The sequence below is a fragment of the Haemorhous mexicanus genome, chromosome 6 (assembly GCF_027477595.1).
Source record: "Haemorhous mexicanus isolate bHaeMex1 chromosome 6, bHaeMex1.pri, whole genome shotgun sequence".
NCBI classification, from domain to species: Eukaryota; Metazoa; Chordata; class Aves; order Passeriformes; family Fringillidae; genus Haemorhous; species Haemorhous mexicanus.
The window spans coordinates 55,393,480-55,415,017 of NC_082346.1; the positions used below are offsets into that span (position 1 = coordinate 55,393,480).

General features: G+C 41.8%; 3 protein-coding genes and 1 non-coding gene across 8 annotated transcripts in view; 3 read left to right on the forward strand and 1 right to left on the reverse strand.

Annotated features, from left to right (window-relative positions):
- Positions 1-569: 569 nt before the first annotated feature.
- TRNAI-AAU (transfer RNA isoleucine (anticodon AAU)) lies at positions 570-643 on the forward strand. Its single transcript has one exon. It is a non-coding gene; the product is annotated as a tRNA-Ile (tRNA).
- An 812-nt stretch (positions 644-1,455) lies between these two features.
- On the forward strand, positions 1,456-12,279 carry ZNF839 (zinc finger protein 839). 2 transcript variants are annotated; one of them, XM_059850358.1, is made up of 8 exons: positions 1,456-2,039; positions 2,956-3,861; positions 5,604-5,855; positions 6,640-6,732; positions 7,084-7,236; positions 8,354-8,494; positions 9,156-9,294; positions 10,901-12,279. In XM_059850358.1, the coding sequence occupies exons 1-8, from the start codon at positions 1,491-1,493 to the stop codon at positions 11,890-11,892; spliced, it is 3,225 nt and encodes a 1,074-aa protein (XP_059706341.1). In that variant the 5' UTR covers positions 1,456-1,490; the 3' UTR covers positions 11,893-12,279. The 2 variants fall into 2 exon arrangements, with proteins under 2 accessions (XP_059706341.1, XP_059706342.1); XM_059850359.1 differs by having other exon boundaries at positions 2,959-3,861.
- CINP (cyclin dependent kinase 2 interacting protein) lies at positions 2,895-21,289 on the reverse strand. Of its 3 annotated transcripts, none has more exons than XR_009487046.1 (6): positions 21,171-21,289; positions 19,785-19,953; positions 18,459-18,585; positions 16,796-16,925; positions 15,053-15,330; positions 2,895-3,354 (listed from the first exon to the last, which is right to left on the reverse strand). XR_009487046.1 is itself a non-coding variant. In XM_059850360.1 (5 exons), exons 1-5 carry the CDS (start codon positions 21,175-21,177, stop codon positions 15,128-15,130), a joined length of 636 nt encoding a protein of 211 aa, XP_059706343.1. In that variant the 5' UTR covers positions 21,178-21,289; the 3' UTR covers positions 15,005-15,127. The 3 variants fall into 3 exon arrangements, 1 of the variants encoding a protein (XP_059706343.1); XR_009487045.1 differs by having other exon boundaries at positions 2,895-11,328; XM_059850360.1 differs by lacking the exon at positions 2,895-3,354 and having other exon boundaries at positions 15,005-15,330.
- The window catches only part of TECPR2 (tectonin beta-propeller repeat containing 2), a 42,847-nt gene continuing 42,529 nt past the window's right edge, over positions 21,221-21,538 (forward strand). Inside the window, exon 1 of one of the 2 annotated variants that reach the window (XM_059850356.1) lies at positions 21,221-21,337. The gene's annotated coding sequence lies outside the window, so the exon portion shown is untranslated. The remainder of the gene's footprint in view (positions 21,338-21,538) is intronic. The other variant, XM_059850357.1, reaches the window with a different exon arrangement.

Here is a 21,538-nt window from a genome sequence, read left to right on the forward strand (position 1 = left end):
GTTCTCACCGAGCTGTCTCCAAAAACCTGCATTTTGGAGAGTTGTCTCATGCCCTCCCTGTCCCCATCTCCCGGTGTTTGTCTCTTGCTAAACAGACATCCTGTGCTTTAACGTAGGCTTCAAAGGTGAGCAGAAAAATTCTTTTCTATGCAGCATATGTTGTAAAAAATCAAAACACCAGGAAAAGGTGAACTTTTTGTCCGTGAAAACCAAGATCCTAGTAGTGCGTTAAACAGAATAGTAAATGTTTTTAAAGAATGTTCAAATATTTTAATCAAAAGAAACTGGAATCCTATCTTAGTAAACTTGAAGTATTAGCCTATTAACTTAGAGGCGAAGTTGTCCGTGATCCCGCGTTACGGTTGTTTCGTACCAGGCGCTGCATCTCTCTATAGGCAGGGAAAAGTTTTCCGATTTGCTTTTAGTTTTGCTGAGGAGTTAAGCGTGTGTTTCCATACGCAGGATGTTCCTTGCCCAGTCCGTTGCCTTTACTACTCCGGCTGAAGGAATAGCGCCACGGGCGACAGCCTTGTCTTTATTACTCCTACAAGTGACCACTGATATCAGGTGGCCGGTTAGCTCAGTTGGTTAGAGCGTGGTGCTAATAACGCCAAGGTCGCGGGTTCGATCCCCGTACGGGCCACAAGGACTACCCTTTTCTCTCTCGTCTTTTTTCGTCTCTCCGATTTGTCTCAGCGATTTCCCCCCGCCTTATGGTTGTGGTGAGACACGGCGTGATCTCTGCACAAGGATACGGCCGGGTGGTGGGGTTGGGTGTGTGTGGGGTCGCCTACAGCGTGCTCGGGTGACCCCTTCGGGCTCTTTTCTGCCGTCCAAACCGTTCTGGGATATCTCCAGTTGAGGAAGACTGCACAATATCTCTGAGCAACCTGTTCCAGTGCTTGGTGACCTGCACAGTTAACTTCTTCCGCATGTTTAGGTGGAACTTTCTGTGCAGCAGTTGTCTCGTATGCCAGATGTTGGCACCTCCGAGAAGAGCGTGGATCCATTCTCTTGGCACAAGCCCCTTTAGGCGTTTGTACACAGACACGAGGTCACCTCTGACTCGTCTCTTTTCGAGACTGGAAAGGCGCGACCCCCTCATCCTTTTCTCGTAAGACAGACACTCCGGTCCCTCAACTATCCCTCACTGCCCTCCACTCTACCGGCTCTAGGAGCTCCATGTCCCTCTTGTTTGTACTGCGACTCGGTACAGACTCAGCTTGAACAGCAGGCAAACCCAACTCACGATAACTCCGCCTGCGGGTCCCGCGTCCAGCCCCACCGGAGCCAGGAGCTCCAAGCGCACCTCCGCCGGTTTTTGCCCGCGCGAGCCGCCGTCGGCGCCGGGCGGCCCCGCCCCGGGGGGCGCGGCGGGCGCTGCCGGGGGCGCCATTGGCCCCGCTGCCGGTGCCCCGCGCATCGCCCGCGCTGCCGACACCGCCGGGGGCAGCCGCCGATGCGGCGCCCGCCCGCCCGCGCCTGCCAAGATGGCGGCTCCCGGGGCGGGGGGCGCCGGGGCGCTGCCGCCCCCTCCGCCCGCTGAGGACGAGCCCCCCGGGATCCGCGGGGCACCCCCCGGTGCGGTGGCAGGGCGAGAGGAGGGCGGCGGCGGTGGCACGGAGCTGCTGGCGGTGACGGAGGAGCTGGTGCAGAGCTTGGCCGCACTGGAAGCCAGCGGGGGGGTGGCGAGCGGCACCGTGCTGTACCTGCGAGCGGACGGGAGCGCGGCGGAGGGAGCGGGGCTGAGCGCCGGCGAGCAGCGGCGGCTACTGGAGCGGCTGCTGGAGAGCCCGGGGCCACCCGCACCGCCCCGTCCCGCCGCCGCGCCGCTGGCCCCCGCGGAGCTCCGGCGGGTCATCGAGCAAGTGAGCAAGGCCCAGGAGCAGCTGAAGCCGGCGGCGGCCGCCGCGTCCCCGCCGCAGCCCTGCCCCGCGGGCGACATCATGCAGAACGCCGCCCGGCAGCTTCAGAGCGTGGCCCAGCAGGTCGCCCTGCAGCAGGGCAGGGCCGCTGCCGCCCGCCTCCTCCCGCAGAAGGTAACCCCGGGGGCTGGGGGGAGGGAGGCTGCGGCGCTCCGTTGGTGATGAAAGCCACGGCTCCGGCGGGTTTAATCCTTTCTAATAAATTTTTTTTTTTTTTTTTTTTTTTTGGCCGTTCTCCTCAGTCACACGTGCCCTCGGGTGTAGACTTCACTCCCATAGCTCAAAGGCACAGCTTTCAATGTGGTTTAGGAAAATCCGTGTTTGAATAGCTAATAAAATCCGTAGCTAATAGCTGCTGTGGTCAGTATTTCGGTCTGACAACACGTGCAGCCCAGAACAGCTTAGAAGAGCTGTTTCTTAGTGCTTAAGTGGTGATAGCCAGGAAGTTACTGCATGCCTCTTGCAGGTGACAGTCTCTGGGCTTTCAACCCACCTTTGGGGTGTAGGTTGTGAAGTGATTGATTTGAACTGAAGCAGAAATTTGGATGAGGCAGAGAAACTGTGAGGGAGAGAACAGTAGCATCTGATTCTGTGAATCATCACCACAAAGTTTTTGTGAACTGAACACACATTATACTATGTGCTGGACTGGGTATTTGGCCTGTGTCATGTAGCAGACTGTAGTTTTCCCATGCATGAGGTTTGCTGAAGGTTATGAACGCGCCTTGGTGATGGCATTGACTCTGCTACTCCAGACAGGCCTGCTAGCAAGAAACAAAGCTGTGACATGGCCTCAGAGCAAACTTTACATGCTTTAGTGTAACCACAGTCACAGCAGAAAATGTGCAGGAAAACCCGTAGCTTGAAGGAAGGGAATCTGCTTTGATGCATTAAGATGGAAAGTTAATGATGTGCAGCAGTTTCTTCATGCTTTGCTTTAAGGGAATGTGTGTATTATCTCAAAAAGTATTGTACTTTTTTATTAATACTGTATTTGTGTAATTGCAACTCTTCCTTTTTTCCACAAAAGCAGCTGGAAGCCATTTGTGTCCAAGTTCAGCCAGGACAGATGAAGGAAACTGAAGGGCCAATGACATCATTGGCACCCATCCAGTCCAAAACTATAACGCTGAGTCAGCCAGTTGGTAGGAAATCTAGCATACCAGGAGTTGGCATTATTAATCCTCAGATAATTAGGATACAGCCTGTTTCAGGAACTGAGCAGCAGCAGCTACTCCTGCATAGTTCTTCTGAGTCTCCGGTTCAGTTGCTTATGCAGAGGCCTTTACCATCTCACGGGTCAGTGTCTGGGGACAAGATTCCCCCATCTAAAATGGTGAATGGACAGAGGGCTTCTTGTGCCACAGCATCAGCTTCAAGGTCTCCAAAACCTACCGTGGCTGCAGCCAGTTCAGCAAGTACACAAAGCCTTGAAAAAAAGCAAAAGGATGACAAGTTAAAGAAATCCTTGAAGGTGAAAACTCGTTCTGGACGGATTTCACGCCCTCCCAAATACAAAGCTAAAGATTATAAATTCATTAAAATGGAGGATTTGGCTGATGGTCATCAGTCTGATTCTGATGACTACTCTGAGCTGAGTATAGAAGATGATGAAGAAGGAAAGGTGAAGGGAAAGGATGCATTATTCAGTTCTTCAAATTATAATCTGAAACCCAAAACGTTTAAATGTCAGACTTGTGAAAAATCTTACATAGGAAAAGGAGGATTAGCAAGACATTATAAACTTAACCCAGACCATGGACAACCGGAGCCTTCACCTCAGAAAATACCTCTAAATAAGCCTAATGGAAGTATATTTGTGGAAGAGGAAATGATGAGTCCAGCACATTTGGATTCAATTGCTGTCACTTTAAGTCATGAAAAAGCACTAGCTACCAGTCTGGAAGAAACTGTTGATTCAAAGGCTGGAGAACAGGTAAAGTGTTACTTAGAAAATTTGTCAATTCTGTGGAAAGTAGAATGGCAGTTCTATAGCTGCACAGTCTTGTACTGCTCAGAAATATCCACTGATAGACTACATTAAGCAAATTTCCCATTGAAGTACTTTAAAAATCAAATTGTCTCTTGCAGTGCTGCAGCAATAGTACTCTTGCACAGACACATGCAACTAAATGTTCACTGAGTGTTCATTTCTTACCGTTTCTGACATACCGTTTCCACCTTGTCTGCGTAAATGACATTCTTCTCTGCATTTGGATAAGAAAACTTGTTCAGTTACAGCCTTTAGCATGACAGCAACACATCATCTGCTCTCATTTTCCATTGCTGAAATATTGTCATCACAGAAAAAGCTCTTATTTGGAACACAACAGTGAACTGCAACTTTTCCTAGAGCAGGTTTTCAAAGTGAGGCTTTGAAACCCTGCACACCAGACACTGGTGAAATTTGAGTCTCTAGGGTGGAAGCTGCCTCAGCGGCAAATTTATTCCTGTGATGTTTTAAGCTGGTCACTTCAAAGAAAAGTTTCTCTTTTAATATTGAAATGACTCTTAATATTTTGCAGCAAGAGCTGATTCGGCTGCTGGTTAGGAAAAAGTACTTGTTTAGGTGGAGGGATGTCACATTTATTACTTGACTTTGTAATTGTGAAGTTGTTCTCAGGAAAGTGAAAATGTACAGCAAACAAATCTTCCCTCATCCTCTACACTCAGTTATCATCTCTGGAAAAAGAAAATTGCAGAGTACTGAAGTCTGCTCTCTGAATTATTGTAGTTTGATACAGACAGGAAGCCAATCAAGATCCCCATGCTCAACCCCTAATCCTGTGTCGAATATAGAACTAATTTAGTAATTTAATCCCTGGATAGAACTGACATAAATTTGCCATTTATAGAGCTTTCCTAATCAGTAAAATAGTAGGGAGTTACTGAATGTTGGGATGCAAAGGTACAGATTATGCAAAGAAGCCTGATGTAACTCAGTACTATTATAAATTAATTTCTTGAAAGATCTGGAACATTCTTAGAAATTCTATCTTGGAAAGGGAAGATGCTTATGTAAGAAGTCACTGCTTCGAACAGTTAAAAAGTTTTACACTGAAATGATCATCATAACTTAAACATATAAAAGGTACTTTGACTTTCTGTATGATCTTATAACAGAAGCTGCTTCCTACCTGTGTTCCTAGGGAAAATGGGATTTTGAAATGTGGTAACTGGGCAGTACATTTTGGAATTTAATTACTGGCCTTGTCACTGTTCATGGTGTCAGATGTTTTGCCTTTCTTATAAAGTCTTCATGCTTTGACATAGTTACAACGAAACTCAAATTATTCTTTGAGTATGTTTTACTGCTAATTAAGTTTTATTTCTACAACCTCTTTATCTAAAGGGGATATATTTTACTTCAAAAATATTTAATGTATTTAACCCACTTAAACCACCTCTTTTATTATGTTTATTTAATCTTTTTATTTTGTATATCTTGTGGTTCAGAAATGCTAACTTTGCTAATAATGGAATATATGTGATGCAAAAGTAGTAGTCTTACTTGTGTGTTGGATTTATTCCACAACTTTCTTTGCAAGTTATGCTTGTATCTAGCTTTGCATTTTTAATGTGCTATTTGTTGTTTGCATAGATTGCAAAGTTAATTTTAAAACTGTCTTCCTCAAAACTGTTTAAAATGGTGAATAAACACTTTTCCTTTTAATTAAGGCATCAGAGTGTGAGGAAAGCAGACACTTGCTGGCAGAACAACCAAATGAAACCAGTTCAGGACGCAGGGGACCTGTAACCCCGAAAGGACCTGGAAGACCCAGACGACCAAAGAGACGTGGTCGACCCAGGATGGGTGGAAGATCCAGGTGTTCTGGAAGGCTTAGCAGACCTGGTCAGTCCCCTTCAAAGTCACTTAGTAGTGTGTCAGCAGAACACAATGTATTCAGAAGAAAAGCTAGGTTAAAAGAGGTATGGTTCTCTTCTGCAATTACTTTGCAAGTATTTTTACCCTGCCCCAGTTCCCACCCCCCCACCACCCATTTTTTTATTAATCACTTATTTTCAATGAATCATTTTTAAAAAAGGTTGGGTTTTTTTTTTTTGGTTTTTTTTTTGTTTGTTTGTTTTGTTTTTTTTTTTTTGCATCCTCATGTATGGACAGGATGAAAGCCTTAGATGGCTTCTAAGAAGAAAACGCTGTCTTTTAAGAAAAAAATACTTCCAGCAGAAGACTGGGAAAAGGGAAAATGGGGACTGGGTTTGGAAAGGGACTTCTGACATGTAGATATATTCTTGTTACCCTTTTTCTGGAGAAGGAAAGTTACTAGCTACTACTCGGATCTCCTCCAACACAGTAAAAGAAAATAATGAAAAGAACCCCAAAAAACCAAAACAAACCAACAAAGAAGGCCTTGGGGGAGGATAGAATGGGGATTAAAATCCAAGTAACACAACTTGTTGTTTTCTGTGTGTTATAGATCCTTTATGGCTACTAAAGCTACCGAGGTTGCTGTTCTTTCTATGAATTGGCAACATCTGTGGGACTGAATTTTGTCTGTACATGACTAGTAACTATTCTGAGGTTTTGTAACTTACCCCATTTTGGAGTTAGTTTACATCTATTCTTAATGCTGCCTAAACATACAGCATATCTTAAAAAAAAAAAAAAAAGTAGTGATATTTTATGTTCTGAAAATGGGGTGCACAATGTGTTGGCTGCTTTTCCTAATAATCTCATTCTGGCTTTTGACAGCTAATACAACAATGCGATAATGAAGACTTAATGGAGCTGGCTCTCCCACGTCTTACAAAGCTAGTTACAGTGTATGAATTCCTCTTGATGAAGGTGAGTTTTTACATAGAAATATTATATTATTTTAGGGACATGTCCATTAGTATGCATAAAAGATTCCTTTAGAGACATAATTGAATTTCCTAAATTAATATTGTGCAGCATATAGATGTTCCATACATCACTTCAGTCTCACAGAGGCAAAACTCTGGTAGGTCTCAACTCAAAGCCTTGCTTTTTGCTGCCTGGTTCAGTGGCATTTTGAATATTCCATAGTCTTTTGACTTGAATGTTTCTATTTTAAAATGTCGAACAGAAGAAAATTGACAGATTTTAATTTAATCTTTTTTTTTAAGTATAGGAGAGGGAGAAACAAGCCCTTTTTTATTCCCCTCTTATTCCTAGGTGGAAAAAGGACATCCAGCCAAAGCTTACTTTCCAGATGTGTATAGGGAGTTTGAAGATTTGCATAACATGGTAAAGAAAATGGCTTATGATCACCTCAGTAATTCTGATTCTGTGAATTGCCAACAGCCTGTTGAAATAAAAGATGCTAAGGTAATAAAGCACTTTGTTTGGAACTATGATTGGATGGTTTGTTTGCTTGTTTTATTTTAGATGCCTTGCATTTTTAATTTTCTCTGATAATTAATTTCCTCGTGCAAGTAAATTTATTTGAAAACAACAAGATTTTTAATTAGCAAAAATAGACATTATTGTGAAAAGTCCAACAACTTAGCAAGAAGAAAAAGAAATCCATAATAAAACTTTAATTCTAGTTTATGTCAGTGGATACAACTAGAAAGATAAAAAACATTTCTAGCAGTGCTGATACCTGCCTTGCATATCTAGAGTACTATGAAGCTGCATGTTACTGCAAGGTTTATTTAGCATTAACCACTAATCAAAGTACATCCTGATGTTTGATCAGGAAGGGAGGGGAGGGTCTATATTTAAAATGAGTGACCTTGATTTAAAGAGGTAAGTAAAAATTTAATTGCAAAATGAGGGCAAACTGAATGCATCTATGCAGTTCACAGTCACATTAATAAACATGAAAGGTAGTGACTACACTAATAAAATTGCAAACTGTTATTTCAGTGACTCCAGATTCATTGTTTATGGAGCTGTATCTGGAAAGACAGATGAACCTGTTTCTTGTTTCTTTCCTGTGTTCATGTACATTCTTAATACAGAATGATGCTCTTTAAAAAAGAACCAGACCAAACCAAACCCCAGAACAACTTAGTCTTGAGAAGCTGGATGATAGCACACTATGTAAGGATTAAGCACAGGAATGGAATGTGAGGAGGTGGGAAAATCCTTAACTATGTAGACATACTCTAAACAGAAAACTTAAATGTTTTTTATATGGTGGAGAGTCTCAATAATCTTTATTAAACACTGCTCTGAGTAACTGTCCCTGGATTCTATACATAACCATAATTCTTTCAAGTTTGCCTGTTAACAGTCACCTTCAGATGAAGGTCATGTGTCAGTGTGAAGGCTGGTAGAAAACATGGGAGTCTAAATACTTACATTGAGCTGAGGTGATTGTCAGACTAGTCATGATGTAGTTCTAGTTCAGTTTTAAGAAAACGAATCTATTTCAGCATGTATGTATTCAGATCTGAGAAGCTAACTTTTACTTTTTTCTTTATAACTGTTTCTGAAGGTTGCTGAATCTCTAGGAATCACAGAAATGCTCAATGGAGAACAGAAGATGCAAGGTGCAGACTCTTACTCACAATGTGTAATTAAAATGGTTAGTGAGCAAGTGCCTGTGGACATACTGGGACAAAAACGGTTAGCTGAGGTATGGAACACCTTTGTGAAAATTAACAGTGAAACTAAGACCAATTAAAACTTTTAAAAATACATAATTATTACTTACAAAATCATGCTGGTATTATCTGAGTCATGTTAAAGTAAGGCTTTTGTGGTGTTCAGAAATACTGAAAATACTCTCTGCTGTCTTATCATAGCAGGGCATATAAACTAGCACACTAAGTATGGGCTTTGGTAAGACCCTTGGTAGCATTCAGGACAGAGTATCAAAGACTCACAGGTGTTTGATACAGGGACAAAAGAACTTAATTGAGGTGCTGGTAACTGGAAACTCCACAAATTCCAGCCTGTGTTAGAGGAAATGGCCTAATCTACAGCAGGTTCAGACACTGGAGAAGTGATTGATATGCTAATTGGGTAGAGGGGCATGAAAACAGGTTATTTCTTTCTGACAAGTCAGTTGATGAGCTTCAGTCTTGTTTATAGCTGTAGCAGAGAGCTGTGTTTTGTCCCCTTGGAGTTTTGGTGAAGTGTAAGGGCTGTGTTTAAATCCTTACCTCTTAGGAAGACCTTTAGTGTAAATCCTGTTTTCAAGGTTCATCAGTTCACTGCCATGATGTTCCCACAGTTTTCTTTTCCAGTATTGTCAACTGTTACGGGCTGCAGTTAATCATCTCTTGTATTGACAGGGCTCAGGGGAAGAACTGTTGCCACCAGCCAAAAGGACCAAGTTAGAAGATGTAACAGAAAATGTGAACAATGCTTATGCCAGTCAAGATGAAGTGAAAGAAAGGAGTGGGAATTTGTGTACACTGTTTGGAAAAGATGGTAACTTCTTCAGATTTTCCAGTTCTGTTCATGGAGGAACTGAACAAATCTTTGTTCTTCAAGCTACTGTGGTTTTTGTCTTACAGTTTCATCTCTTAACTTGCTGCCCAGGTCCTTCAAAAGCAGTTGTTTAAGTGGAAAGGTCTCATGAGGAGGGAAAAGTTACAGATGATGCAGACAGTAGTAGTGCTGCATACATGATAATCAGTGATTGATAGTACTTATGAGCATAGTAGTGTCCTCTGCTGTGTGCTTCCTGTCTGTCCTGTCCCTCTGAGTGCACAACTATGTGGCAGCTGTGGGAGAGCAGAGGAAGCAGAGTGCACATCTTTCCTCCTGGCCCCAGCCAGCTACCATAGCAGAATTACCAGAGCTTTGTGGAACCTGGGGGAAAGGGAGAGCTGGTGTAGGCTGTTCTGTATCAATCACTGGAATACATCTTGTATTGGAATTGAGGCACCATTTGGCACCACAGTCTTCAGGTGGTTGCCTCTGTTTTTATTCATTCTTCATGTTTCATCCTGCTGCCCTTCAGATTAGCAGGGCAATAGTGAAAGGAAAGTAAATCTCTGGTAAGATATGTCTGTCAGTACCATCCACTTTGTAAATACCTTGTGTTGGTGTTGCTAAGTGCCTTTGCTTTTGCCCTTTGTATGTCTTTCAGTCAAATGGTTATTTTTGTTTCCCTCCATTAGATTTTCTTTTTCTGAAAGGCTCTCTGCATGACCATGCTTGCTTCTTGCTGCACTATGATTTTCTTCTGGGCTATGAATTTTTAAAATTACATTTTGTTTGCACCTGCTAGTAGGGTGTTTGCTAGTCTACAGTGCAAAATGTTAAAAATAGTCCTCTCTGCAGTCTTAAGTCTCTTTTTTGTGCAGTGGTATCTTTCATAACAAAAAACCCCAAAACCAAACCAACTTACTTGTTAATTTTGACCTTTAATAATAAAGACTGACAGCTCATACTACTGCAGCTTAGAAGTTATTGTCCAACTACTTTCAGGGTTTGGCAGCCTGGTCAGGTCCAGGTCAAGTAACTGGTAGAACACTGCATTTCTTGTGGTTTTGACCTTTGCTGGCACAGGACAAAAGTGTTGCTGGGGCTCTTAGCACAGCTAATTAATATGTAGCAACCTGATGACATATCAGAGTTCAGGATGAGCTTGATTAGGAGTAGAAATTTAAATGGAAGTTTAAACGCTTCCCTCAACTTACTAAAAGTGATCAGGGTGAGCAGCTCACAAGTTTGTGCCTGGTAAAGTCTTTATCTTTTAATGTTACTAGCTGCATGACAGATGGAAGAAAATTGAGTTTGCCTTTGAGCCCAGGTTGTTTTCAGGATGAACAGAAAAATGCTGCCTCTAAATGTAAGGTCTCTTAATACAGAAGTACTTGATAAACTATCACTATTCAAAAATTCCTTGAATATTTTTATAGTGACTTTCTCAGTGGGAAGTTCTGTGAAACTCCTGTAATGTGCTTCAGGTTTGCTAATTTGGGGGAAGCAAAGCAGAGAAGTAGTCTAGCTTTTCCTCCAAAATTTTTGCTGAAATATAGGGTTTTTGACATGTATAATAATAATAATATTTCTTCCTCCTTTTCAGGTTTTAATCCATTAAATGGAGAAATCCTGCTTTCAGAAGACAGGCATATCACTTGCTGTACAACTGGAAGTACATTAAAGACAGCAGAGGAACATAATTCACTTGCTGATTCAGGAGTTCGAATTGATGGTGAAAATTCAGGTACCTTCTCCCAAACAGTGGAAATGAGGATAGAGTATCCCCAGCCTGCAGGGATGCAGGGAGCAGGTGTGGCAGGTGAAGGATCTCTGCTGCACTCTGAAGTGGTGCTGCCTGTGGGAGCAGTTGGCTCAGCCGGGCTGGTTCAGGCGCGCTTTGTGAGCGGGAGCGCGGCAGGGGCACCGGCAGCTCCTGAGCTCCGCAGCTCCCTGATGGAGCAGGCAGGGGCCAGGCAGAGCACTGGCCTACCAACGAGTGCAGGAAATTGCCACAGTCCAAAATATCATCAACTGCAAGAAGAAAACCCGAATTTTGCAATTAAAGAACGTTCTGAGCAACTCCATAATGCTGATATGACTGATGAGATACAGGAACTTGAGAAGGCTTTTTCAACAAACGTTGTGCCAATAAACTACCCCCAGAGTGCTCAGGCTGAGTCACACCAGAACGCTGGCCAGGGAGCCTCCCTGTCTGCTCATGGGAACCAGGAAAATGCTTTCAAACACGAGAGTGAATATTCTTGTGGGACAGAGGAAGCACACGAGCTGGCAAATACAGTTACTGTAGATGAAACTGTAGCTTTTGAGATTTCTGATGAGAGCCATGATTTTTTGTCTCAGGGACACGAACAGATTTTTATTCAGACTTCAGATGGGCTTATCTTGTCTCATCCAGACACTGCTGTTTTGTCTCAGGCAGAAGGCATCGTCATTGTGACTGATTCCAACGGTACTACAATGCACATTCGCACACCCGAAGGGATACCTTTGGAAACAGTGGAAGCACTACTGGCAATGGAAGCAGGTGGCCAAAGTGAAGATATTTTGCTCTCACAAAGTGAATTGGAGCCATAAATTAGAAAACCTTATAAGCTTTCTTCTGGAACAGACTGATTATAAAATGTATATTTTTCTAATGTGAATACTGAGATAATTGAAATTTAACTTATTTGTAAACTGTTTCTATGCCCTGTACTTTTTATAACTTATGTTTATATAAATTTAGCAGCATTGCAACCAAAAATTCTAGAATTAACATTGTTCTATTTGCTTTATATGTTGGGGATGGGTGGAAAGTGGAAATCTTGTCAACCCTAAAACTTGCACTGTTCCTTTTTGTTACGTAATTCCTCTTCTCTCTAGCCATCTAAAAATGCAGTAAGTTGTACTGCTGTTCAGCAGTGATGTGCTGTGTACTGGCAAGCTGTATATGGGTAAAATAAAAGCTATATTAAAAATGTGCATTTTCTGTGCCACTGAGATTACAAAACACTGTTATTGTGCTTTTTAAAAGCTGTCTTGAATATTCATTAGCATCCAGACTTGATGCACATAAATCTGCCTGGAAAAATGAGCAGGTTTAAGTATAATCCACAAACTTGTGCATTCTGGGAATAATGTGACAGCCTAGCTGATCCTTACTGAAATAAGCATTCACTGAGTTGAGACAAAAATAGCCTCAAACAAGATCTGATTTGTACTGAACAGTTGGAAATGTATTTAAGTTGCTTGTCTAATGTTCAGCCATACCTTTAAAAATTGCTGTTATGTAGACATAAATGGGAAAGTGCATCAGTAGGGATCTAATTTTTCTTAATGAGGTACCAAATTCTTTTTTTGCTTTAGTCTGTCATGGCTATTTTTGTTAGAGTGGTATTACAATTTTTTTCCCCTTTCAGATGATGCATCCTTTGAGTTCTACACTTTGACCTTTCCAGTAACTCCACGCTACCTTGTACTGTTTAATCACAATACAAAGGGACTGTTGCTGGAGGCAGGGAGAAAACTTGGCAAATTACTTGAATTTTTGTCATACTTTCAATATGATCCTTGGATCAGATTATATTTTTGTGGAGACCTCCTACCAGCATCTTGTCCAGGGCACTGTCTTTTCTTTCAAGAAGTTTAGCAGGTGAAAAAGAACAGCATTAAATGAGGAGACATTACTGAAAAGTGGAAACATATCCTTAAAATGTGTGTATCACCTCATTGCTGAATAGATGCAACTACTGGGACAATCAGACAAATCTGCCAAGGACAGGAGAATTGTTCTTAAATTGAGTATGAATACTGATTTTTTTTTTTTTTTCATGGTATTGTTACCACTAAAAAAACACTAAAAATGAATCTAAACAGAAGACAATTTACAGATTAAATACACTGCCCTACTATGTCCCTTTAAACATAGTAGGCTTTTTTGTTTGGTGGGTTTTTTTGTGGTTGCTTAAGTAGTAGATGAATTTGATTATCCAAAACGTTGCCTTTTATGAGTAGTTGTGAAAGATACTGTACATTAATGAATTATTAATGAGTTACTATTTGTTTTGGGGTTTTTTCCCTCCTATTTTTTTAGGAGGTGGTAATTGCCAGAGGCTACAGACCTACCTTGTAAGTGAAGGTAGCATACAAAACAAAGTTCTGCTGGTCTTTCAAAGTCTTTCACTGCAGTGAGCAATTCCTTATGATACTCTTTTGTACTGACTGTCTAATAATTATATTTGAGAGCTACAAATATAACAATCAACTGCTTAGAGCTAGAATGACAAAACATCTCTGCAATCATTTTGCAGTAATCTTCCAATGCCCAACAAAAGCCAATAAGCAAGAGGGTCTGTGAATATGAAGACCCCTTCCTGAAGAGCCTTTTTCCTCTTAAGAAATGAGAACAAACCACAATTTCCACCTGGGGAGAAAATGAAAACTTGCTTCAATTTTGCCTTCCCTATCAATTTGCACATGCTGGGAAATATAATACACCTACTCTCATCTTAAAAGAACAGTTCTATATGTGAATCAATCTTTTCTCCTTGGAAAATATTTCTGAAGTACTGAGATGTTTCCATAGTGACACAGGTCTGGCCCAACTCAGATGAATTAAGGTGGCTGTTAAACTAAGTGGAACACTTCCACTGAAAAAATAACAAAACCCAACAGAGGTGTTCCTAACTTTATTCTCCTTGAGCTACAGCAGAATTTCTTTTTAGATGCTGGAATTGTGGGCTGAGAATAGAACTCTTATTAGCTGCCAGAAACAACCTCATTGTTCAACAGAACAACTTTTCAAGACAACTTTTGTTGAAAAAGTCTGTCATGTCTGTCTGTCCTGTTACTTCAGGAAACTGATGTATTTGCATTACTAAGCCCAAGGTTTCAGCCTGGAGCTAATTAGGTAAGTGACCTTGCTTTTCTTATCAGTACAGACGGACAGACACACTTTCAAACCAAAACCACTTGACATCAGTGCCAGTAACCCAAGGAAAAACTCACTGAGCCCTATGACAGGGAGCAAACAAGATGCCTTTAGTCAAGGCGAAACAGCCTTGACTAAAGCAGGTTTTGTTTTATTCACAGATGCTTTCATGAAATATCTCTTACCAAAGGAAAAAAAAAAGTTAAAATAAATTAAAAGGGACAAGATCTTATTATATAATGACTGTAGAGTGCTGAGTTGTACTAAACCTTCCCTGGGTGCTGGTTCAGGCTTGATGACTCTTTGAGGGTGATTTACCCAACACCACCAGAATCAAAACCAAACCAGAATTTATACTATTGTCTGCAGCAGCATTTCAAAATCACATACCAAACTATGTGGATCCTTTTGGATTCTTTTTGTGCTTTCCTTTCCTCCTTTTTGTACTTATAAATCAAGTACAGAAACATTAGCTTTGTTAATTCATGCAAAAAAAAAAAAACAACCCCGTGGACGGTCAAGAAGTGATCAATTTCTTGGCAAAAGGGACTGTGTAGGTACTTTAGGCTATCCAGACTTGGGAGGAAGTAACATTTTTTGCTGTAGATTCTAAATGCATTGAATCCCCCAGACTACCAAGCAGTGCTTAACTCTGAGTACAGAGGACTTAGCTTCCTACCTGTAGCCTATGTGTTGCCCTTAAAACAGATAAAAACAACCAGAACGAGATTGTCCCACACAGAAAAAGGAGTATCAGCTGAGACAAAGTAAGGAATATGAATAGAGAAAAATAGTTTTAATAAGTTTTACAAAAAATCAACTTACTTGGTAAGCCTTTCAATATGCCAGTTCAGTTTCATATAAGCATCACTAGAAGCCAGCCATGTAACCTTTGGAATTCTAGCACTGCCTGTGTCCTGTTTCCAGCAGCATGGCTTCGAGCAGCAGCATGCTGCTGTTCTCAATGTAAGGCTGGTAGAGCCACGACGACAAATACACCATCATCAGATCCTGGTCAGCAGAATGAGCAATGTCTTGTACAATTGTTTGCTTGAGTTGTAGCTCCTTCTTGTACATTTCAGATAGCTTCAGAGAAACCTCATCTGAAATTTGATTGAAAAACCAAGCACATTGACCAGAACATTTCAGCAATTCTCTAAAAGCTAAATTATACTTGTAATACGTGGTTCATAAAAAACCCTACCTTACATAAGCTATTTCCCAAATTTAGCCATCTTATTTTTACAGCATTAATGATGTTTTTACATTAGAATATAAAATGCTAAACAATTTCCTCAGCTTTGGGATGTATTTTACACACTGCTGATTTTGACATGAGTCCACATTTAATTACAGAATAAGCAGTGGTATTGGTTCTCAGCACCCACTGTAAAATAATCAGTTACAGCTATTCCTCAAATAACTGAAATTTAATTTTAAAACTTGGTAATGCTATCCTGAAATACAAACTTCACATTTTAGAGTCGCTCTTGATTTTAGCTAATCTTAAGGATGCCCTCACATGCTGTGAAGCACTTCAGCAATGCATGATCACCAATAAGTAATACCAATAGTGAAAAGCAACAGTAAAAAAACTCCAACAGACCAAAACTGAAGCATTTATTGTAAAACCTGTTACTAGTTATGTTAGTAAAACCGGTAGGGGGGTTAAAATGCATCTGTAATCTTTCACTGTTTGAATTCCTAAAAAATAATCACACAAAGTATTTTTAAAGAGAGACTGATCTTGTGCTTCTAACTTAGTCTGAACTATCACTGCCTTCAGAATGATTTAGTCTTTCATGGAGTAGACAGCATCACTAAATGGTTCAGTCACAATAGGTGTTTTGACAGCAGTTGTCTTTGTCATTCTTATTCTTTGAGGCTGGCAGAAACTAATACATTAAGATTCCTGCTAAACTGCTGTATTGAATTAAGAGGCAGAGCTTCACAGAGGTATGATTTTCACAAAGAAGGCAGTTGGTTTCCATGCAGTCAGGTTTTTCTTCAATTCAGACAATTTTAAAACTGGGGTAATGCCAGCTGGGAGGCAGTACACCTTTTGCCATCAAGTGAACGCTAAAAGAATTAATATTAACAGTAGAGTGTAACATTTCTTTACTTGTCTTGGTTGACACTGAGATCAGAGGTATTTTTCTTTGGCTGCTTGAGAATTAACTGAGGTATAGCTTGCTTTTGCATTCAAGGACTTAATTTCAATGTCAAGTAACAAGTCAAGTAGTTAAGCCTGCAGTTTAATACCAGCAAGCTGCAAATTCATCTCTGCCTGCAGAGGATGTGGCTGTTGCAGCTTGGACACTGTAAGCTGCTGACAAATTTTGTTCTATGCTGTAATTGTTGCATGTCAGACAATGCTTGGCAGTCATCAGCAGTAACCTTAAACCAAGTGATGCATTCATGTGTTTATTGATTAGTCAATTGTAAAGGAGACAGCACTCTCTCCCTCTCAGGCAAGACATCCAGATAAGAGGGCTTATTTTTCAGTCATAAATTGGATGACACAGATGACACAATGTAATTAGCTAAGATAATCAATATTTTACTTACAGAAATATGGTGTGGGCCATGTATGAAAGAAGGGAGCCTTGCAATTCCCAGCTCCATGGTGGAATGTTTCCAAGTCACAGATTGCTTTAGTAGTTGAAGTAAGCTTTTCCATTTTCAGTTGTATTTTTGTCTGAAAATGATGAACAAGGAATGATAATGAATATCTCAGGAATATTAGGCTACCATAATCTTAAGTATTTTTTGAAAACACACTATTTATGAAGGCTATTTAATATTGATATTTCTAACTCACATTTTTTTAACTCCAGACAGGAATCAAAACTGGAATCTATACAGTTAATGTGAGATACCTGGAAATTTTGAACACTGCAGATATGACTCTGTTTTGGACATTCTTTTGTTTCCCACATGTAGAAGTATACTAAAGCCCTCTCACTTTTTCACCTCAGCAACACAGAAGCTACCTGTAGGAGGCTAATTTAGCACTGGGGAATAACATCACACCGGTATAGCAAAAGCCCTATCAAGATCTTTTTGTACATTACCATATCAAGATGACTTTAATTTCAAAAGATCGGCAGCAGGTGAGAAAAGCAGCTCAAGCTACTACTGACAATATATCTAGGGTGATCCAACAGCTTGCTTCAAAAAATAGGTCATTCCATCCACTTCCTTCATGTTCATCTGACTTTGTGCATTTGGGTATGAATATTTACACCACAATGAAGCTTGCAGGCAGTATCTTTACATCAGGCAGCTAAACCACAGACACATCTATGAACCTGTAAGCTCGTATAAACTCCTAAGAAATGAAAAATAAATTAGGTCATAGTAGCTATGTTTAGTATCCAATATAACACTGACTGCTTAGGCTCCTGTTTCTCAGGAAGAGTAAAAACTTTATCAATGCATTTGTAGTCTGAATACAAGAGCACATGAAGGAAAAAAAAAATTCCCAAACATTTTCGTCATAGAAAAAAATCTGAAGGAAATCTAGCCAGTTTCTTGCTTTTTCTAAATACTGGAGGTCTGTATCCTGTGTATAAAAAAAAAATAGATCTACAATTCTTTTAATGGGCCTCCACTTTGGCAAAAGGCTGTAAAAGTTATTTTTAATAAGAATTTTGAATTACAGTATCTGGCAGAAAAAAAAAAATGTTTGCTTCCTGTCAAACTGACAGGTGACATCAATTCCTAGCAAGGTATCGAGAAAAAGTATTGGGTTACATAATTATCTTACTCCACTCTCCAGAGAAGATCTGTACAGCAAATACAGGTAGGAAGGCTAAAAATACGACTGCATTATGTCTGATCAAAGACAGCTGCAAGGATATGGTGGCAGGTAGAGCACTGCTTTATGCTTTGCTGTTTCTTTTGTTCTAAACAGAGGGAATATCCAGGATGAGAAACAGAAAACAGGTGCAGCTTTGGAATGCATTCTTTGTACGCTATGTTTCCACATCACTTTATAAAGGGAGGAGTAAAACTATAAGCTGACAGAAGATATAAAACCAACTTTGAAGTTTACCAATCAATCAAATAAATGGTGCACTCTGGATTTATACTTATTTAGATTTGAAGCCAAAGAAATATGAATGAAAATCCCAATTTTCTGCCTACAATAAATACTTCAGGACATTTCCTTGTTACTTGAGCACACTTGGAATTGATTCATATTTACAGTCTGAAAAATGAGTATTACCATATGCTTTAAGGTCTCAAGTAATTCTGCACAGCAATTGTCTAGCTCTTCATTGTATTTTGGGGTGGACTTTTCAGGTTCTGTGGCACTGTTATCACATGCTATCTCCAGTTTGTTGTCTTGAAATCTAAAACAGAAACATGAGGCAGCGTAAACAACTACATATAGGTTTACTTGAGCAGTGCAGATTTAAAATCTTTGTGGTTTGACCCTACAAAATCTCTCACTCACAGGCTGTTCATGAGAATTAAAACATAAAAACAGCACAAAGCATAGCTGGCTATGTGGGCGAATGGGGCTAGTACCACAATCTTCAGAGAAAAACAGAACCACTGTACCTTAGAACACGTGCTTGAAAAAACGTTTGCAGGTGTTAAGATAACACCTTTTCCCTCTTTACCTTGCCCCTGTGCTGGAGGTTGTCCTCCCATCACCAACAAGGTATGCCCAGGCTTCAGCTGCTGCACAGGACAATCTGACACCTCACCACAAGCTCACCTTTGTGCAAATTTGAGCCAAGACATTTATCTGTGACCCCAGAGCAGCCAGTGTGCAGACACCTGCCCTGTCTGGCAGACTTTCCCACACCAGTTGTAAACTTAGACTGGAGAGAGAGAGCTGCTAAAGAGCAAAAGCAACATCTGGCACCATTACAGGAAAATATTCCTCAGCTTGTACCTGTCAGAACCCTGTCAGACAAACTCTCTTCAGCTGTCAGGAATCTGGAGAAGCTGCTCACAGCCCTGTTAGTTAAGGTTTTTTCATTACAGCATGAAAATAAAAGCTCTACCAAAGTGGGGCTCTTTTCAGTTTTTCTGTGGGTTTTTTTTAATGGTGGTTGTGGTGTGGTATTTTTGTTGATTCTTTGTTGGTTTTGTTTCAAGCTATCACCAAAAAGTTAAAACTTTCTGTCTGTACAAATCACTGATTGTTCCTTAAAGTCTTCTGAACTTTTGACTTGAGTTTTTTGACGCCTCACTATAAAACATGTGAGAGAATAAAGGAACTCACATAGGCTGAGATTATAGAATTAGATTTTAACTTAGTACATTATGAAAGTATTTAAAATATGTTACACTTGACTATGTAAAATAAACATTTCCCATTTCTTGCAAATATCATTACTATATGAGACACTATTTGAATGTAAATAGTTTATATAACCAAAAAAATGAAACTGCTGAGTTTGACCTAAGAGCTAGCTTATCCACCGTGACAGGCTCTTTTCCCATCCCCCAAAAGAACTTTCTAGTGAAGAAAGCAGATTAATCTCTCAATAAAAGCAATCTTTATGCTATCTTTATTCGTGTGTATTAGCATACTTACTGCTCATTGATCTTCATGTTGACTATTTTGTTTGCTGCAGTAAATCCATTATCATTCAGTCTCTCCCATTTCATCATTAAATTATGCCAGTCTGCTGCATTATCTTTAATTTTTCTTGCACTAACAGATAAAACAGGCCTTCTTGGAGTACTATCAGGAGGACTTTTTGCTGTATGAGAAAATAAAGATATTAAAGCCATTTAAAGCATATAGAAACAAATCAGTGTCCATCAGCTATTTGTGCGGTAAATATTGATTAAAACAAAATGGAATTTACATTAACTGTCTTTGGTCATGAAATCTAATTCCTCATCTCTTGCTATTTGCAAGAAAACCATGTTATTAAAAGAGTGGAAGCACGTTCTGAGCTGTGCAGTTGCAGCACGGACAGCAGTGGCTTTGTAGCACTGGCAGATTTGGCAGTCTTCTGACATCAAATGACAGTCAGTTGCTAATGCAGTGCATGACAGAGAGAAATCACAGCAGCAATGGCATGTACGCAGTGCTCAGGCCATGAATGTCAGAATTAATTCACAGCAACATGTGAGCTCCTAGAGTTTGGGGAAAGGCTGAGTCCTGCTGAAGGTGGTGAGTGCTTTATTGCCGAGCACAAAGCCCTCGTTTCATGGTATCTCCTTGGAGGGCAGACAGCTGTAAGAAGCCTCTGCTCCTCCTCTGATCACACAAAGCAGCCCCACCTTTGCACCTCACGCCCTGCCTTGGCAGCCAAAGCAGGGCTCAAAGCCAAGCCAAATGCCCTGCCTGAATGTTTGCTGGCTTCAACTTTTATCCACAGAGTTTCCTGAAAAAGAGTTCATGACATCGAAAGATACATATAGTCCACACAAAATCACAGAATGGGTCAGTTTGGGAGTGGCCCCAGTGGGTCAGCTGGTCCAACCTCCCTGCTCAAGCAGGGCCATCCCAGAGCACACGGCACAGGATTGCGTCCAGACGGTTCTCCAGGGATATCGGATATCTCCAGGGAAGGGGACTCCACAGCCTCTCTGGCTCATCTGTTCCAGGGCTCGGTCACTGCACAGTGAAGTTCTTCCTCATGTTCATCATTCCTGTGCATCAGTTTCTGCCCATTACCTCTTGTCCTGTTGGCTGGCACCGCCGAGAAGAGCCTGGCTCAATTCTCTTGACACCCACCCTTTAGATATTTATACAGAGACGTGGTAAAAAAAATGGGGCCCTCCGTTCCACACGAGCGAGGTGCTAGACACGGTGCACACAGGGCTGTGACAGCAGCAGCCCGGCGGGCTAGCAGAACACCACGGGCACTTTAAACCTCCTTAGTTTGCTGAGAAAACACCGGGACCCCGCCTCTGGCCGTCCCCTGCTACTCCCGCGTTCGCTCCCTGCGGCTCCCCCCTCACTCACCCGCCATGGCGACCCCGCCGCCCCGCGGAAGTGCGCTCACGTCCGGCCCCGCCCAGCCCGGCCCCCGAGCGGCGCAGGCACCGGGGCCGCCGCCGCTCCGCTGCCTCGGGGCTCGGCGTCTCCGCTCCCTGCCGCCCTCCCCGAACCGCAGCCCGCGCCCCGGAGCGGTGAGTGCAGCCGCGTTCCCGCGGAGCCGGAGGGACGCCTCAGGGCCGGCCCGGTCCCGCTCCCCTCCCCGGGCGCCGCCAGCGGGGCCTGCCGCCTGCGGGCGCCTGTTGCGGGCGGCGCTCCCGGGCGGCGCTCGGTGAGGGGGCTCGGGGCGGGCTCCGGCGGGGGCTCGACCGCTGCGTTACCCGGAGGGGCTGCGT

Bases quoted from the DNA above. Each gene is read 5' to 3' on its own strand.
- CINP (XM_059850360.1), bottom strand. The intron at 18,586-19,784 runs GTAAGTATGCTA...TTTCTGTTTTAG, and splicing joins AACATGAAGATCAATGAGCA to ATTTCAAGACAACAAACTGG. The intron at 16,926-18,458 runs GTAATACTCATT...CATCATTTTCAG, and splicing joins TTGAGACCTTAAAGCATATG to ACAAAAATACAACTGAAAAT.
- ZNF839 (XM_059850358.1), top strand. From the start codon at position 1,491: ATGGCGGCTCCCGGGGCGGGGGGCGCCGGGGCGCTGCCGCCCCCTCCG. The intron at 2,040-2,955 runs GTAACCCCGGGG...TTTCCACAAAAG, and splicing joins CCCGCCTCCTCCCGCAGAAG to CAGCTGGAAGCCATTTGTGT. The intron at 6,733-7,083 runs GTGAGTTTTTAC...TCTTATTCCTAG, and splicing joins ATGAATTCCTCTTGATGAAG to GTGGAAAAAGGACATCCAGC.